This window comes from Castanea sativa, chromosome 12 (genome assembly GCF_040712315.1).
Source record: "Castanea sativa cultivar Marrone di Chiusa Pesio chromosome 12, ASM4071231v1".
NCBI lineage: Eukaryota > Viridiplantae > Streptophyta > Magnoliopsida > Fagales > Fagaceae > Castanea > Castanea sativa.
The window spans coordinates 46,724,473-46,739,032 of record NC_134024.1 but is presented as its reverse complement, the minus strand read 5'-3'; the positions used below and the strand labels follow the sequence as shown (position 1 = coordinate 46,739,032).

The following is a 14,560-nucleotide window of genomic DNA, read 5'->3' as shown; positions in this document are numbered from 1 at the left end:
GGTATTTTGGATGTTTCGAGGGTATTTTTATTAAATTAAAGGTTCTAAGAGTATTTCAGTCATTTTGTAGGTTTCAAGGGAATGTCATTAATTTTTTAGGTTTTAGGGGTGTTTCATTAAATTTTAGATTTCGGGGCTATTTCAGTAATTTTCTAGGTTTTGGAGGTCTTTTAGTCACTTTTTAGGTTTTGGGGATATTTCAGTCATTCTTTAGGTTTCCCGGGTATTTTAGTTATTTTTTAGGTTTAGGCAGTATTTTGGTCATTTTTTATGTTTAGGGAGTATCTTGGTCTTTTTTTTTTAGGGGGGATTTTGGTAATTTTTTAGGTTTAGGGTGTATTTTTATCGACTTACAAGTTTAAGGGGCATTTTTGTCATTTTATAGGTTTCGGGGTATTTTGGTCATTTTTAGGTTTCGAGGATATTTTGGTAATTTTAAGGTTTAGGGGTTATTTTGGTCATATTTAGGTTTCAGGGGTATTTTGGTCATTTTTTAGGTTTCTGGGGTATTTCGGTTAGTTTTTACGTTTCGAGGATATTTCGATCATTTTAAGGGGTATTTTGGTCATTTTTAGGTTTTGGGGGGTATTTTGGTCATTTTTTGGGTTTTAGGGGTATTTTGGTTATTTTTTGGGTTTTAGGGGTATTTTGGTCATTTTTTGGAGTTTAGGGGTATTTTGGTCTTTTTTTTGAGTTTTGAGGGTATTTTGGTCATTTTGTAGGTTTCGAGGTTATTTAGGTAATTTTTAAGTTTTGGAGTATTTTAGTCATTTTTTAAGATTTTAGAGTACTCTGGTCATTTACATTTTAATGGCATTTTGATAATTTTGATAATTGGGTAATTAGGTGGGTTGGGGTTTACCCATAATAATTGGGTTGCATTGTGTTAGGTTGGGTTGGGTTTGGGTTTGGGTTAGGAGCAATTAATTAAATGAATTTTAATAAGTAAATAGATTTTATATACCCAACCCAATTATAGCCCCTCTAAACCCACCCAACCCACCCATTTGACACCTTATTATATTTGCACACATGCAGCCGACGTAAAGCTTCCCAGCAGGCCCGCAATGATCTAGAGCCTCTCTTCTTTGCGGTTCGGAGGAGTAAGGAGAAAGCCCAAGCCCACATTTCTTCTTCTTCTTTTTTTCTTTTCCTTGCTCCTTCACGTGTCTCCACTCTCCAGGCTGCTTCTCTCTATTCTTTATTCTTTTCTTTTTTCTTTTTTCTTTTTTTTTGTTGAGAAAAAGCTTTATTCTTTATTCTTTATCTTTGCTTTTATTTCTTTCATTTTACTTCACATGCGGACTTCTCTTTATTCTTTATCCTTGGCACTTTTACCACGTCAGATTGAGTAGTGGGTCACTTCTTATTCTTTAATTTTTTGGTCTTCTCTTGAATTCATGCCTACCTGGATGTAAGTTGGCTTGATTCAATTGGTCTGCCCTTGTTACCTGCAACACAAAGATTATTATACAATCAGTCACAAAATAACATAAAAACAAGGCTAAGTATGCAAATTTGATGGTACTTTATTGTATATATTTCATGCACATCACGCCTCTAAGTAGCTTTTAGTCTTTTACAAAGACACTTGCCACATGTTACAAAAGGCTGCAGTGTAGTGTCTTAAGTTTGGAAAAATATTGTGTGACATTCATACACATTCACTATTTCGCACCCATCCATAATTGATGTGGAAGTCGTCATGTTTTAACGCATAAAAGTGGATATGAAAATTGAAAAAGATGTGAATTAGTAAAATTCTAAAGACTCTCTCACTAAATAAAACTGAATTTCTTATTGATGTAAGGAACTGAATGGAGAGAGTACAAAAGAAAAAATTAATTACAAAGCCACTACCTCTACTTATACACGAAGCAAACAGCCCTAATCCTGTAACTAATTCCCTGATTTAATGGAAGAAAACAGTTATGAAACTAATCTCTAACTAACAATACACGTGTGCTAATAACAGTAACCAACTTCCAGCTGGCATGTACAGCTGTCTTTATTGCTCCAGCCTAATGCATAAAGTCTTGATGATAAGGCATTGCTTCTATAGTTTCTAACACCTTTGCACTTGCCATCACAGTCTTGATGGTGTTCACTTGGTCAACATGCTCTTCTGTTTTGACTGCCACATTACTACCTTTCAATTCAAGTATATTACCCTGTTGTGCCTTCCTTGCTTGTGCTCTGTGCTCCTCATTTTTGACAATTACCAAAATAACTTTCAAGTTTTAACAATAAAATGAAAACCTCAATAACTTCATAATTTGCTTTAATAAATATTTTTAATAAACCCAATTTGCTATTTGTCACCTAAAAAGAAGTTAGGATAAAAGGATATAGTGAATAGGGAGAAAAAGGACCTTTCGTTTGTGCTACTAATTTAAAGGAAGACTGGGTATTGGACTTTCTAAAATAAAGCATAATCTAAAAAGAATGCTTAAAATCAATTGAATATACTAATTAAGCATGGTCAAGTTTAATTCAAGGCCTTTACCACTCTAATTATTACTCCATTACTAGCTAACAAAGCATAGTTATGGAACTCCATATCTTATTCATGTACTGCACAAGTTTTTGCTATTCAAATCTTACCTATTTAAAAAGAATGAACTTGCCATGAGAATTATGCACAATTACAATCATGATGTATGTTACAACAAGAAAAAACAATCTCGCCCAAGTTCACAACTTTACACAACAAACACACAAAAATAAGGAAAATCTGTATATAAATGACAAGCACCTGGAGCATTTCAGCTCACTGCAGAAACAACAAGAAATCCAATGAACAAAGCCACCAAGGAGTTACCCATACTAACATTTGCAATCAAAGAAGCTGCACCAAAAAAGAATCCAGCTAATGTGTTAGTGCTCAAAACAACCACCATCCAATTATCCTCAGAGCCAATCCTAGTCTCAGTGTAGTTTGAATCCTTTAGATATTTTGCATATTGAGGTGTAGTATAATTAAAAAGCACCAAAAATGGGTCTAATTTGGGCACACAGACAGGCAATATGACCCCTTGAATTGTGTGATTCTCTTTTATGTCACAGCCATCCATGAGCTTGTCATATTCGGTGACATTAGGCTTAGTGCCAGGAGTAAAGCTGTAGTGAAAGGTGTTTTTACAAGTTTTGTTCTTTAATTGGCTTGCAATATTATTAGCTAGGCAAGCTGCATTGTTGTTCTCAGTGAAGTTGGGGGAAATTAGTGACATCCTATAAAGATTAAGTTCCTCCAAGAGATATTTTTCAGCTGTAGCTGTGAAGATGTAAAAGTTGCATTAGTTTGAAGATTAAGTAAATAATGCACCAAAGTTAACCCATTTAGCAGTAGTCTTCTCTATGTTCTACAACTAGCTACCAATGTTAATTGATAATTTTATACTCTGATGGAATTAAGCGGTGAAGTAGGGAGCTTGAGATTTTTGCATTCAAGGTTTATAATATGCCATTGTTGGAGCTTGAGAAGAAAATGCTAGTCTATCCTTTGTCAATTCCTTAAATTTTTTTTTATCTTAACAGTATAGTAAAGTACAGGTATAGAGAAAAGAAAAAAAAAGAAAGAAAGATTATTTAGCACCAAACACCAGTTACTCATCAACATATGAAATGGTTAGTGTACAATTTTTCTTATACAGGCTATCCTATTCTACAGCAAAATACTTTTAAGCACTGTTCCAATAACTTTGTCATACTTTCATGATTTTACAAAAGGTTGCCGCCTGATGGCTCTGGATTTTGTTTGATTAAGTTCACAAAAAACTAGTTTAGCAACTTAATGAAATGCTGTAAGAATTCTATGTAATCCTAAATATACAGGGCCCATTGATTGGAATTGAGCAAATGCCTGTTCCAAAACTTTGTTTACCATATGGCAGAGTGAGAGAGAGAGAGAGAGAGTACTGTCACAATCACTAGATGCTTTTCCTTGCACAACATGAAGAACAAGAAAAAAGAGGGAGAGTTTAAGTTTAAAGAAGGCCATGTTTCAAACTTGAGTGTCATACACAGCAGTACATAAAAATAGATAAGAGAAAAAAGAATGCAAGAGCTTTTAGCTTTTCTTAGCCATAATTGTCCTTTGAATATCTTTCCTTGTTGTAAGTTGCCGTGCATGTCAAGGTGCTCTAGGTGCCATCTCTGTTTCTTGTACCAAAGTGAAGTGTGACTTTTATGGCAACATTTTGACTTAGGAACCTTAAATGTGGTGTTTACTGTTTCTTGGTAATGCTTTCAGTAAATGGTTATGAGGATAGCCATCCAATGCAAAATTTTAGTCACTGTTACAGTTACTTCGTCTTTCAAAATTTTAATCCTTAAACATTTTTTTTTGGGATGAGCTTTAATCCTTAAACTTTAATGTATCTCACAAATTGATCGTTCCATCTATCGTTGTATGCCCAATAAAGTTATACTTAAGAGATGTGAACAATTTTATGGAAACGTTAAAGTTTAAGGACTAAAATGACAAAAACAATTTTCTCAAAAGAAAAATGAAGACAAATAAAAATTTAGGAATGAAAATGATATTTCATGTAAACTTATAGGGTGAAAATTTTGTTTTAACCAAAAAAAAATGATGATAAATAATAATCATATGTGTTGTCTGGAATTAGTATCTCATTTCCTTCAAAATTTTGAAGAAAAAACACTAATATGAAATTATTGATTAAAAAAGAGGGAAGCTCACATATGCATATCCAATAATAAGAAATTACGCACCTTTTTATTTTTTGACTGAACAAGAAACTACCTTAAAATAGAAATTAAAAAAAAAAAACCCTTAACCTCTTGTTCCTCAATTTGCTCTTGTTTTCCTAATGTTTAGGAAAAATATTTTGTTTACTAAATGATTTTGGCTGATAAAATTCAAAAAGCATAAGAATTAAAAAAATATGTATATATGTATATATATATATATATATATATATATATATATATATATATATTAAAAAGTCTCTCTTTTCCCCCTTAGAATGACCAATATGTCATGGGCCAAGCATATAATATTGTTGTTTTTTATTTATTATTTTTTTTGAACTCTTTGCATAAATTAAATTATTGGGGACTAGTTGTAAATTGTTATTTTTGGAGACCAATAAGATTTTTTTTTTTGGAGTTCTTGGGGAGTAGTTGACCCCTCTGCCTTGTAACCTAACTAGTTATCACTTCTTGTATTTCTGATGGAGCCATTTAGGGTTCAATTTTTTTTTTTTTTTTAGAGAACTTCAACCTATGGTGTTCGCTCCTGATGATAGCTCTTCATCATCAAACTAAGACACCAATTAGTTTTTAGTGTAGGCAGAGATTGAATCTCAAATCTCTTATTTAACCATCAAAGACTTTACCAGTTGAGCTAACTAGAATTCACAGGGTTCAAATTCTTCGAATCTAACTATTGAAGTATTAAAAAAATTTAAAAGAAGAAAAGTAAAAAATGGAGGAGGTTGTTAATTTGTTAAACATCCCTTAGCATCATCACAACAAAGCAATTCTTAAAAATGGCCACTCACATAATTCTGTGAATCGCCACCTAAATATAAAAAGTGTAATGCCATATTAGTTCTTGATGCATGAAATACGAATAATTTTATATAATTTTTTAGAAGTCAATTATATTTTTGTTTTTAGTCTATTGGATTTTTTTTAGGAAGGGATTTTATTTTAGACTTATTAATTAATCAATTTATTAGTATTTAATTTAATTTTCTATAATAAGAATTCAATAATTAGGCTTTGGCCCAAGTCAATTATGATTAAAGTTTATTCATTATTATTATTATTTTTTGGAGAGAGTTTTAACCCATAGCCGTCCGCTCTTAATGATAACTTTTTATTATCAGACCATTACAACAATCAATTTTTGGTATAGGCGGATATTCAACCCATATATCTTATACAACTATTGAAGACTTTAACATTTTGGCTAACTGGAACTCACAAAGTTTATTTATTATAGACTATATATAATATAATAAATACATTATTGCAGTTCAGTAAGAAAACATTTTCACATTTTAAACAACATTACACACTTTTTCACACACTATTTTATCTATTTATATTTCAAAAATTTACAAACAATATTATTTAAACTCTCCCGCTAAATGGATTTTTAATACTTTGCAAGGAGTTGGACATGGATTAAACAATCTTGCAAAAACACGAAAGGGACACATATCACTGTCTTCAAGTAAACAAACGACACATTGTCTGAACTTAACTAAACGTGGCATTCTCGGCCCCACCTCCTTTTTTTATATTACCAAAAATACTCTTTCTCCCCTCTCCTTCTCTCTCACACCCACCTCATGCACCGACACACAAACAGAATCACACACGGTCACTCTGTCTCTCAGTCTCAGTCTCAAATCAACGTAAGCCTTGTCTGCTTTGTAAGATTGAGCTCTCAAATTTGCGTATTTGAGTAAGTGTTTTTATTGCCCGGAGTTCATTATTTTACCATATTTGGCATTCATTTCACAGGGTTGGATTCTAGTGATGCTTGTAATGAGAACTAAGTTGTTCCTGGTCCTTTCCATGGGCTTCAAAATCATGACATAAGACATAAAATATGATCTTGAGATTTTATACTCCTTTTAAATGATTTTCATGCTAGTTTTTAAGAAATTGTAAGATTGATTTTCCTTTGGTTGCATTCCCTATAAATTTCTTGAAATTTGTCAGTACTTGGGTAGTTGGTCACTGCTATTGGGTCAGATTTTAAGCAAAAGATCGTCTGAAAATTTTTATTTGTCTGGAAATTGCCAATGTTCTTTGGGCCAAATGGAACCCATATAAGTATGGGCGGTGAGTGAGGTTGGGGGTTCAAGTCCCTTTGGGTGTATGAGTAACTTACCAAGAAAAAAAAAAATTCTGGAAATTGTAATCTGGTTTTGACATTTCAAATTGAATTGGAATTCAGTACCCACATAAGCTGTACATATGCATGGTTTTGAAACATTTAGTGTAGATTTCTTCTGTAGTTCCTTATTAATTTCTGTTTGTGGTCATGCAATTCTTTCTGAATTAGAATTTCAATATATAATGGTGCTTTTGTTTTGTCAGGATAATTCAGATACTGATGCTTTATTATTTGATGCAGCCAGTGAAAATAATTGATCCCCACTTGGTTTCATCGTTTTTTGACGATTACAAGAGGGTGTATTTGCATGCCACAACAGAGTTAGAAAATAGACGAGCCTGGGTTGCCGAGTGCTCTTTGAACATCCAAGTAACAATGGGAGTTGAGTGAAACATTTGTTTAGTAGGGCATCTTCAGACCAACACTTGTCATTCCCTGCTGGATCACATGTTGAATATACATTTCCTGAGGTCAGTGATAGCATTCTTTCTTATGAGAATTTTGTGAGGAATAGTCTTCTTTCAGCTTGCCTCTTTCTTAAGAAATTCAAAATTTAAGATACTCTTTTTTTACCAAGAAGTTACCAACCATTAAGTGCAAACTTCATAGTATCTCTAGCACAATTTTTAAGTCTTTGCCCCGTTGGATTGACCCCCCACATGGAAAAAAAGAAAAACAAGATTAGACCGGCTTGGGGTTGAAGTTAAGGAACTAGGCTATGTGAGCCATCTACGTCCTTCTCCCCAATTGAGGTGAAGAAGACTTATTCTAGCATCTTATGCAACCTTTTATAGTTATCATAGAAGTCTGTTTATTAATAACCATGTCTCTTTTGGTGTTAATACATTCCTCCTTATGCTTGTGACACTTGGTATACCCTCTTTTTTACTCAATTACTTGTTCTTCTTCTTTCAGCTATAGGATTGCTTTTGTTTCTACTCAGTAAATATGCTCTTAGGTCTTATCTTTTTTTTTTTTTTTTTTTTTGAGAAAGATTGTCTTATCTATTTGATGTATAGAATTTACTGTGGTGATGGTGGTTCACCTTGTTATATATGGGCAAGACTTAGGTGTTCCTTAGGTTCCCTTTTTAAGATTATGTCATGTGGATTTTTTCTCATGGAATGAAAGTGTATTTTTTAGTTAAGTAGACATGGTTGAATCTTAAGAGAGGAGTGTCGTTAGTAAGAGAAACGAATACATATATTTGCGGGCAATTAGAGTGAGTTATAAAATAGCAAGATGAGGAGATAATGGTTGAAGGATATTCATGATCTTCTGCCACCAGAGTGGTCTCAAATTAATTAATACATTAAACAACGGTTTCATTGTTAGTTTCTCTAGGAACCAGCAATGATTGTTGTGAGGCTGTGCACACTGCACTTGTTGGGTCAGAATTCTACTAACTCAACCATAGAAGGTCATTGAGTGAGTCAGAGGAATCTAAGGAACAACAACTAAGTTTTGTCCTATATATATATATATATATATATATATAGAGAGAGAGAGAGAGAGAGAGAGAGAGAGAGAGTTACACTTTTTTATAGCCATTGATATTCACAAGATTTAAGGGAGAAAAAGACACCACTTAATATGCCATTAATATAGATTATCGATTGCCACATTAGCTAACTTTTCTTAAAAAACCCACCCACATTCATTGTACCTAACGCTTAATCTTTTTCCTAAAAAAAAAAAATGATGGAAAATAATATTTTCTTAATATTGTTCATACTTCCTTATCTCTCATATATCCAATTTCTCGTAGATTTTGCTATTGAGGGAGGTTATTGCACAAATAATAAAAAGAAATTAGAAAATTAGTAATTATTTAGTAATCCATTAATAATGATCCCTCCCCCCACTGTCTCTGATCATAACAGTACCAGTTAGTCAATCTCATTCTATAGAATTTGTAACATGGGATCCTAACTAAGGCAGAGCTCTTTTGAACATTTAATATTGCATGGCCATGTAGTAAATTGTGTAAAGAAATAAAGGCAATAACTGAGAAATTTATCAAAATTAAACACAGAATTGCATCATCAGCAAAGTCTTGACCAAGTAACAATTATTAGCTGCAATTTTCAGTATCCAAAGAGGATGAAACACGGCAAAATCAAATAGGGACACAAGTGCAACTCAGGTTGAATTAAGGTTTTGTATTTTTATTTGTGTAATAACCTCCCTCAATAGCAAAATATACCAAAAATTCAATATGTGAGAGATAGTTATGGAAGTATGAACAATATTATGAAATTATCATTTTCCTTCATTATTAAAAAAGAAAAGAAAAAGGGAAATGATTAAGTATTGGGAACCGTGAATGGATGGGTTTTTTAAGGAAAATTAGCTAATGTGACAATTAATAACTCTATATTAATGATATGTTAAGTGGTGTTTTTTTCACCCTTAGATGTTATGAAAATTAGTAGCTATAAAAAGGTATAACTTAAATCCATCTCATATATACACACATACACATATCTGTCAACCACCAGATTTTTGCTAGTGCACGACATAAAGCTGAACCTTTTTTAAATATTTTTTTTTTTGGTAAAAACCTAAACTATTTTTGGCCTCTGCAGTTTTCCTTGTTACTCTCTATGACACTCATATCTTCCTCTTATGATTCAGTAAGTAAAATTAGATTTTTTTTCCTTCTCAATATCTTACAAAATCATACAATGATATTGTACATTTAGGTAATGAACTTCCTTCTCGATTCATTTCATTGATATTGTACATTACCATTAAAGAAAGGTGAAAGCATAAAAGACCCCCTCTTCCCCCAAGTTAATAAATTGCATACCGAGCCCAAGGAATATGGCCTTCATTACTTATCTGTGCCTTGAATGATCCAAAATGGTATCTAGAGATGTGTAATTTCTTATTACTGAGCATTCGGTGCATCCTATTATTATGGATTCAAATATCCTCAATTCTCATTAGGAGGTCGAACCAAGGACCTATGGAAGTTGGGATAGCCCTGTCCCCATGGGCATTTTTATCTAGTTTTAGGCTCCAAATACTTCTGTTGTAGGTTATAATGGAATAAATTTGCAGCTTTTCTTCTACAATCCTGACTTATGGTGGCTGAGCGGTATGGGAAAACAGTCCTGGATATGGAGAATTTGAAGGTTGGGGCCATCTATTTGGCTTCCGAAAAATTGAGAGCCATATTGATAGTGCCACAGGTGTAAGGTTTTATATGCCTTCTAGAACATTTTTCTTAGGTTTTTATTTTGATATTATGATATGTACTCTATAAATTTTTTATTTAAAGGTTGTTCAAGGTCAACGGACGGCCTTTCTTTATCTGTGGTGGTAATTGGATATTGTCAGATGGGTTACTATGTCTTTCAAGGGAACGTTACGAAACAGACATCAAGTTTCATGCTGATATGCATTTTAATATGACTCACTGTTAGGGTGGTGGATTGGCTGAGAGGACAAAATTTTATCATTATTGTGATATTTATGGACTTTTTTCGTGATCTCTCTCTCTCTCTCTCTCTCTCTCTCCTATGTGTGTGTGTGATCAATTATAGAGGGTGTATAGAAATAGAAACATAGAACAAACAACCACACAAGGAACATACAGATAGAGACTTACATGGTTCAGATTTAGACACATGTCCGAAGGCAGGCATTAAGAAGAAAAATTTACTAGCAAATGTGACTACAATAGTTGCACAAAACTAAACCCCATATACACCCAATGAGCTCTTTCTTACTAATAACAAAGATTATGGCTACAAAGTTGGTTTGGTGACTTTTTGTGGAGATTACCCAACCAAATAGGATTAGGCAGTACTATTTGCTTTCTCGTACACAACAAGAAGATGAAAAACAAACCATACCAAAGTCAAGCAACTGTTCTTAGTGCACAGGTAAAGGTTGAGTTCCACATTGAGAGGGAAAGTAAGGAAAGTGAGAAGTTGATGGACATAGTTGGGTCTAAACCATTTTGCTTAAGCTGTTTGAGTGGTACCCACTAGTGGAGCCAGAGGGGGGCGAGGGGGGGCACCTGCCTCCCCTGACTCCTAATTTTTTTTTTTTTGTTGTATTAGTAGTTACATGGAGGAAAAAATAAAAAAATAAAAAAAACTTCTACTTGTTGAAAGTGACCAAATCATGCTTTTGTCTTGTCTACGTACAACTTGCTCCTATTTCATTATTTTTTTATATCATTATTTACACAATTTTTACTATTTATGATACTTTTCACAGCATTTTATCTTTGAATAATGCTAGAGATATTACAAATTTTATTACTTATATCTTACAAATTTGTATGTCACCAATCACAAAAAATAATTTCAAACATTTATTCATTATATTTTTTAAGTAACACTAATCATATTTTTACTCCATTAGTTTGTAAATTTTTTAGTAGCTATGAATTGGTTGTTTTTACTCCATCAGTTTGCTTACAATTGTTTATTTATTTTGTTATTATTGTTGATTAATGTTTTTTAGATAAATTTCACTTTTAATATCGTCTTTTAATTTTGCCCCCTCTAGACTAAAATCCTAGCTCCGCCACTACCCCAATATATATCAATTGGTACCTCAATATATATCATTAGGCTCTTGTTAAACCCTAGGGACACTTCTGAACCCAAAAAATTGGTATTATAGTTATGGTTCAACTTTTGGTTTGAAATTTTAAATGTTTGTTATCTATCAATTTTTTTTTTTGGAGTATCTTGGTGTTGATGTGGTTGGTGTGAATTTGGTTATTGTTGCATTTGATGCAACTCTTGTATGCACAATCTGGATTTGCTAATGACTCACACGAAGTGGGAAGCTAGGTTGATGTGGTAGAGACTCACATGGGAGGGAGAGGTCTATTGTGAGTGCATGTGTGATGGTTGAGTCCCACATAGAGAAAAAGAAAAGAAAATGAAGAGTTGATATATATAGTTAGGTGCAAAACCTATTGGATGAAGCTTTTGAGATAGAATGATGTCCCTATATGTATCTCAATGGGAGGTTGGTGGGTTAGTAAAATTGGGACAAATCCTAGAATATCAAAGATTTTACATTCACCAAAATTTGTATGCTTTATACTGAGGGCATTGTCACGGGATGATTGCAGCGTAAGATGCTGGGAATGCCAAGAAAGTGTTGTAGAGTAAGTTTTATAATTGAAAAAAGCTTGTAAAATTACAGATTCTCTAAAAAGTTTAAGCTATTGGGATATGGTAAATTTAATCATTTAATCACATACTTCTAATACTATCATGTGTGGGCTCAAACTCCCTTTTATAAGGTGAGGCCCAACAAATGAGATTTTAAGTGAAAGGTTGAGTAGAGGAGCAGGGATCAAACTCAAAACCTTCTGCTTTGATACCAAATTAAATTACCAATTCTCCTAAAAGCTTAAGCTATAGGGATATGGTAAATTTAATCATTTAACCACATACTTCTAGCAAAGCTAACAACTATAATCTGCAGTAATTTCCCATTAATGACGGTGTTCTTGTAACCATATAAATTAATGATATGTTAATCACTGAAATCGGTTCCATTATGAAAGTTACCATAAATTGTGGCATTGTTGATTTTATAATGCTTTTGAAACTTATTAGGGTATTTATATTCTTTGACCTAAATTGTCCACAGAGCTTTTACCTTCAACTGTAGAGTACTACCATAGTGGCAATAGTGTGTCACAAGCAAAATTTATTTCCTTTCTTCTAATTGTCAAAATATGATTTTAAAACAAGCATAACTGATGTTATAAGAACAAGTTAATACATGAGCAAGCCTATGCTTGTGAGAAAATTCTTTATTTTCTTCGGTACAACTCAGCACTTCTTGATTTCTAATTTCTCAGTCAGCTACATGGATTATTACTACCATCATTATCATTTGACCTTGATCTCTTTTTCAAGCTATACACTCTAGTTAGACATTTTTTTTTTTCTTTTCTGACGGCCTCTGCCTTAGACCTAATATATTTCTAGCCCCCTCTTGTTTTCGAATGCTTTGAAATATAAATAAAGAACTCCTTACTAGCCAGCTCAACAGTTTTTGTTTACATAATTAAAAATTGTCTTAATCAAATTGTCTATATCTTCTCCTCAAAGCTACGTCTAGATTTTAGTGAATACATTTATTTTGTATTCTATCTTTTATTGCCATAAATAATTATTTAACTTAATTACTTAGGATAATGGCTTTGTTGAGTTCAGTTGTATTTTTTAATTGCATTAACCTATTTCAGCATCGCTTTTTTCAAAAAAGATATTTGACATTGTCTGCTGTTTGGTATATTGCAGTAGGAGCCTTTGGTTCTTTTAATTTTGGTATACTTGGTTATCTAGTAACTGAAGTTTTAAAATGTTCCTACCAGAGTGAATTCTGCATTGCATTTTTTTGAACGATTTGTTCTCCTGAGACCCAAGCTTGTCTACAAGGTCAAATATGGCTCAAGGCTAACCAAACCTAAGGATTCCAATATTCTAAGTTATTTCAGTATTAAATTACTCTAGTATAACTTGGTCCATAGGACTGATTTGATTTTTGTGATTTTTGTAGGTGTGGCAAGAGTTTTGGAGTGCTGAAGACGTTGAAGTGGTGACCCGGTACCAAATCCAAATGGTCCCCTAGATCATGATCTTCTCCTGCTATGTGCAAGAGACACTGTCAAGCTTCTAAGGAACCATCCATTTCTTGCTCTTTAGGTAGGTGAAAATGAGCAAGTTCCACCAGATGACATCAACAAAGCTTTAAAAAATGACCTAAGACTCCATCCTTATTTCGAAAACTCCAATGAAATCAGCAAATCTTCTGAAGATTTATCTACAGTGTCAAAAGATCCTAGCCAATATTTTGATGGGAAACGTGTTTACATCCAAGGATCCTTGTGGGATGGATTTGCAAATGTTAGGGGGCTACTGATGGCCCTTATGAAATCTAAAATCCTGAAGCATTTTTGGTGCGGACACTAGGTTCAAGCTCCCAATTATACGCATGTATGGGAGGAAAAACAAATATTCCTCCAGGTGTCATGCCTCGAGTTTCACTTCATGGCTGGAATTACCATGACTGTCCATAGAGCTGGGTAAAGAATACACTTTTAATGTTTGTTTGCAACCTTGTGGAAGTATAAAATCTATTGAGGTCAAGTTTTACAGAGGAAATATTTATCACAAGTTCCTGGAATGCTGGAAATTAATTTCCAACTCTTTCATACTTAATTGTCCTTTTTTGCACTAAGAAACATTTTTTGCTTAAAGTTTCACCTGTGATACTAGGAATGAAGCAACTAAATAAATTGAGAGAACCTTCTATATTTCTGCCAATGTTATTTAGTTCTTCTTAGGTGAAATACCTTCAAATTTTTAATATATGGTGTTGACTCCGTGTGTAAATAATTTGCAGATATGGACCTTTTTATCACTTGCTTGCTGTTTATGTGTGTGCTTTCTCAGTACTTTATGTCTTGATTAAGGGAGTGATGGAATGAAAGAAAGATACAGAGAGGAAGGGTGTTTATTCAATTAAAAAAAAGGGTAAGGGATGAGTGAAAGAAATGCAAATGAATTTAGTTTGTTTAGCAAGCTGGGAATTGGACTTTGAATTTGGATGCTTTGAAATCTAAAGTATAAAATTCTATATAATTTTTGAATTATCCTTTTTTGTTAACATAAACAATAGAAATCAATA

The 14,560-nt window shown here is 33.0% G+C and overlaps 1 protein-coding gene and 1 long non-coding RNA gene across 2 annotated transcripts; one reads left to right on the top strand and one right to left on the bottom strand.

The window, feature by feature from the left end:
* Positions 1-2,765: 2,765 nt before the first annotated feature.
* On the bottom strand, positions 2,766-4,000 carry LOC142618924 (putative GPI-anchored protein At5g19250). The gene is made up of 2 exons (XM_075791982.1): positions 3,909-4,000; positions 2,766-3,279 (listed from the first exon to the last, which is right to left on the bottom strand). Exons 1-2 carry the CDS (start codon positions 3,998-4,000, stop codon positions 2,766-2,768), a joined length of 606 nt encoding a protein of 201 aa, XP_075648097.1.
* A 2,327-nt stretch (positions 4,001-6,327) lies between these two features.
* On the top strand, positions 6,328-14,185 carry LOC142621227 (uncharacterized). The gene is made up of 3 exons (XR_012841728.1): positions 6,328-6,442; positions 7,121-7,350; positions 13,430-14,185. It is a non-coding gene; the product is annotated as an uncharacterized LOC142621227 (long non-coding RNA).
* The last annotated feature ends 375 nt before the right edge of the window (positions 14,186-14,560 follow it).